This window comes from Pollicipes pollicipes, unplaced genomic scaffold (assembly GCF_011947565.3).
Source record: "Pollicipes pollicipes isolate AB1234 unplaced genomic scaffold, Ppol_2.1 Scaffold_5724;HRSCAF=6776_pilon_pilon_pilon, whole genome shotgun sequence".
Lineage (NCBI taxonomy): Eukaryota > Metazoa > Arthropoda > Thecostraca > Pollicipedomorpha > Pollicipedidae > Pollicipes > Pollicipes pollicipes.
The window spans coordinates 30,090,193-30,094,683 of NW_023596746.1; the positions used below are offsets into that span (position 1 = coordinate 30,090,193).

Genomic DNA, 4,491 nt, shown 5'->3' on the forward strand with positions numbered 1-4,491 from the left:
TGACACCTGCTTTAATATCTTGAAATGTGAAACAATCCCTTTATGGTTACCAGATTCAGTTAGCATAGTGTATTTGTTGGCGGTGAAAGACATTCAAACAGCACATTCTGTGGTTTTAAATTTAACATTACTTGACCTTGACATTGACTGGCCCTAACAATACCACTAACACGCATGAGACGTTGTGGTTTATGCGATAACGAGTCTGATGATATACATATATATATATATATATATATATATATATATATATATATATATATATATAGCAACCATTGAGATATGTGATAAGAATGCTCGAGCTTGAAAGCGGTGGTTATGACCACGAGTGGACAAGTTTGGCATTAATTGCAGCTTTTGCCGCGCGTCAAAAACCTCAGGCGCTGCAAGACAAAACAAGCCCCGGTCCTGTGCAGACTACCAATACATTGTTGCGATTTTATGGTTTTGTGATTTGTGTGTTGTGATTTGTGAGATTTTCCCTCTTGCCCACTGCCGCACGTAAGACAGTTCCTATATGCAGGTATGCTCGCTGTGGTCTCTGGGCTGACCGAACTAGAATGTATTTTAATATAGAGCCACAGGTCCAAGCTACCCTAAGTCCGTTCAAACCCCTCGATTGTACAGCGGCTTTTACCTGTTTGTACAGTCTTGGCTTAACACCCTGGTTCATTTGTCAACAGAAGTTTTACATAGCCAACATTTGCTTGCTTCACCACTTCACGATCTCTTTACTGCCTGATATGCAGAGGCATCGAGGACGTGCGGTACAAGCGGCCTGCCACACTCGGTGAGCCGGGTACATGATCTCCCACGAGAGGAGAGAGGCTTAAGGTAAGCTACACTCACACGACTGGATATTAAACGCTTCAAAATCGCAGGAGGGAAAAATCTGACTTTGCCTCTTCCCCGTTAGAAAATTAAAATTCTGGCCCCACGATTGCGTTTGTTTTCAGCCTGTCCGTAATTTATGACATTTCCGATATTTTCTTTTGGCTGCGCACCAATTGCTCACGCCATAACTTCGGGAGCGTCTCCAGTCCCATGCTGGCGCGCTCCCCAAGGCTCAGCGGGTGGCCGTGACGTCACTGCTGGGTAGAGTTAATGACCCTGGGACGGCCGCCGGCGGTGGACGCTCGTATAAAAGCCAGTGTCGTGCCTCGCCATGGCAGGAACCGGCACACGGCACCGCAGACCCAGGTGAGGCGAGACTCAGCCCAGCCGCTCATTGGCGAACTATGCTGCTTGATGCACACAAACGGTGGCTTTTTTAATTTTTGTAATAGGTATCGGCGGCGTGGCGTGGCTGTTACATAGACATGGGCGAAGCAACCGAACGGGGAGGAAAGTAAAATGTTAATGTTCGGACTGAGCGCATTGGAAAAATAATGTTACAGCTAAATACATTTTTTTGCATTTACTTCTCATGGATCTCGTACATGTTCGTTCAGTGGATTTTCGTTCTACGCTACCATATGCAAATTTTAAGCTTTTTCGTGGGCCCCATCAGACGCCAGTACACGACAATAAAACTTTTTATGACGACGAACTGTTGCGGTAGGCGCAATATAAGAGATATGACGGCTTCATCCGAACATAGTACAGTATCACAGCACTGCGCGTCGTCATCTTTTTTGTGTGCATTCTTTCAGAAAGATGAAGCTTCAACTTCTGTTGGTGGCGGCCTGCCTGTGTGCGGTCTCGGATGCTTGGATTCCGAAGAAACTCCTCAAGAAGTATGCCATGAAAAAGGTGAGCCATATGTATTCATTCAAACGTATACGTAGAGAGTAGCTCGTACATCAATGTTTTGACTAGGAAGCTACACCCACAACTACAACACAAGTGTACCTGGACCGTCTTTGCGCACTGTAAACACATTCCTCGGTTCATAGTAAGGTGCCACTTTGCTACCCAGGAGCTGAAATTTCACCTTATACATCCCACATCATGGTCTTACACCCCCCTTGTCACGGGACGTTTCCACGCTGATATCGGTAGCACCTTTCTGTGAATTTGGCACCTAGCCTTCCCATCTTCGTCACATACCAGCCTGAGCGCTGCATGATGGATCCCAAACTGTCGCCGAGGTTACCCCAGCCCTACCTGGGGTCTCGGAGTCTGACCTGAGACCGGCGCCGGCAGATCATGGGGAGCTGCTTCGGTGACCAGCTGATCAGCGACATCAAGCAGGAGGTCAAGGCCGCGTGTGACAAGTGCCACGGTGAAGCTGGACCCGAGCTGCCGCAGCTGCGCAGCCAGCTGGCCTCCGTGTTCAGCACGGCGGAGACGGCCCGGTCCAGCAACTACCAGCATGCCGTGCAGTACGTGCCCGTGCCGGCCGCCTACCAGTTCCAGCCGGTAAGTTGTGCTTGTGCCCAAAAGTTGGCGCCGTTGGACGGTAGATGACACTGTAGCTCGGCAACCAGATGGCAGCGTTGTCGCTTTTTTGACGGCGCGTGGTTTGTTACTGTCGTTTAATCTTGGTCAAGTCTCGTGGGGCTATAATATTTGTGCGTGAGCTATCAAAGAATATTTACCGTACTTGACCATATCTCATTTAAGAGTTGGAAGCCCTCATTGTTGGGACACGCAGCTCAAAATGCCTGACACAAATGGCACAGAGAACATTGCGTGAGCCAAAATCATGGTCATTTGTGACGGGCAGGTGACGTACCAGTACCAGCGCCGCTGGAAGAGAAGCCACCACGGATCCATCACGCCGGAGAAACTGGAGGCGATGCGCGTCAAGGCGTCCTCCATGATCGGCAACATCACCTGCGTCATGAGAGAGATGAAGATGGTAAGCAGGGTGAACAGCTTGTGCCGACACAGATCTGTAGAGATGTGAAAGCAAATTATCCATGTTTCCGAGTGAAAAAACTGCAGCAGTTTTGATATCATTCGATTGAGACATTCCGCTGGAAGCAGTAACTAATGGGACAAAATAGCTCATCTGTGTGGGTACTTGATTTATGTGTGGGTACTCAGTTGCAGCGCGAGGCGCTCAGGGCTCACTTCTGGCTGACGGAGGACCCCTGGGTGCTGATGCGATCATTGCAGCCGCTGGCTCTCTACAAAGGGTTGAGCAAACGTCTTCTGCCAAGCCATTGTTACTAAACAAAATGTGAACGATACCCAAATCACTGCGTGGCAACTAACGGCGCCCATTTGTACTTGTCGCGCAGCTGGACAGCAACAACCAGGTGGACTTCGCCTCCATCAAGAAGCGCATCATGGAGCTGCCGCTGCCCAAGGAGCTGGTGGACGATATGTGCGAGGGTATGGATCACTGCCGCGACTTCGCCTCTTGCATTCCCAGCCAGGTCTTTGAGAAGTCTCCCATCATGGCCGGCTTCGGCAAGCAGATGGCGTTCTTCAAGTGCTTCAAGGTGGGTGACAAGACTTGATGGTATGCTTGAACCGAAAGGTGTTTGGCAGCAATTGTGTGCTAAAATTCCTCGTCTTGAGCCTTTTACTTGGTTTTTGCCATTTCGGAACGTAACGTAGGCATAAAATAAAGAAAGCCAAAAGCACGACACATTGCTACGGTCATTCGTTTTTTCTTGGTACCCATTGGCTTACTTCGTGTGCAACGTTTAAAGCCAGAACTAAACCGTACGCAGTGTGCACACATCGGCATGATAAATATCCCCAGCCGACGATGTCTACAACTTAAGGATGCTTCATGTTTGCTGTCACGCATTAGCCAGCCTGACAGTTCTTGGCATCGGTGGGTTACAGATGGCGAAGGTCGAGTCGTGCATGAAGCAGGACTTCCGCGAGGACTACTACCCGATGCTTCTGCGCAGCGGACTGGACTTGGGCGAAGACGAGAGCTTCCAGACCATCGTCACCTCCATGATGCTGGAGGAGGCCGGAGACATGTGAACGCCTCCAGGATAGCGGGCTGGGCCCAGCTCGGGGTGCACAAGAGCTGCGATGCGTACCGCCGGGCGCGGATGCACACATTGAATGTCTCTGGCTGTTCTGTGGCATTTGTGTTGGTCCTCCGGAATCATTTTCCGGACGGATTTGTCAGTTCGGTCATTTTCTGGTGTGATCTAGACGCATACAGCTGTTGGAATCTACATGCAGTTTTACCCGGCAGTTGAGCAAGACTTCGTCGTGAATGGTTACGCCCAAGACGTTGAAAATGGTAGCAGTACTGCACTCGGTGCTCCATTTCCACGCGTTAAAGATAGCTCATTGGTCATGAGATTGCTTCCTTAAAGGGAGTGTTTCACATTTACATTGAGTTTTGAACTGGAAGTGAAATAAGTTGAGATTGGATGCGGCGCACCCCGTAAACCTACGCTCTCCCGCCTACGAATGGCAATTTTTGGCGCAGGAACTGTGCTGGTTATGGCGGAAAATTGCAAGCACATCATTTTAGGCAGCATCGGACAAAATGAACGCTGGTACCTGTGCCAGCACCCGCCAAATCTTGCGGGCACCCACGCATATATATTACTGTTGGTACGTTGTCGG

General features: G+C 49.5%; 1 protein-coding gene across 1 annotated transcript; it reads left to right on the plus strand.

Annotated features, from left to right (window-relative positions):
- The first annotated feature begins 1,134 nt into the window (after nt 1–1,134).
- On the plus strand, nt 1,135–4,091 carry LOC119103809 (uncharacterized). The gene is made up of 6 exons (XM_037227467.1): nt 1,135–1,200; nt 1,653–1,752; nt 2,146–2,361; nt 2,669–2,803; nt 3,189–3,392; nt 3,745–4,091. Exons 1-6 carry the CDS (start codon nt 1,166–1,168, stop codon nt 3,889–3,891), a joined length of 837 nt encoding a protein of 278 aa, XP_037083362.1. The 5' UTR covers nt 1,135–1,165; the 3' UTR covers nt 3,892–4,091.
- Nucleotides 4,092–4,491: the final 400 nt, after the last annotated feature.

What these genes read in the sequence shown, in the direction of transcription:
- LOC119103809 (XM_037227467.1), top strand. Translation starts at nt 1,166, where the DNA reads ATGGCAGGAACCGGCACACGGCACCGCAGACCCAG. An exon ending in ACACGGCACCGCAGACCCAG is followed by an intron (nt 1,201 to 1,652) that starts GTGAGGCGAGAC and finishes GCATTCTTTCAG; the next exon opens with AAAGATGAAGCTTCAACTTC. An exon ending in AGAAGTATGCCATGAAAAAG is followed by an intron (nt 1,753 to 2,145) that starts GTGAGCCATATG and finishes CGGCGCCGGCAG; the next exon opens with ATCATGGGGAGCTGCTTCGG.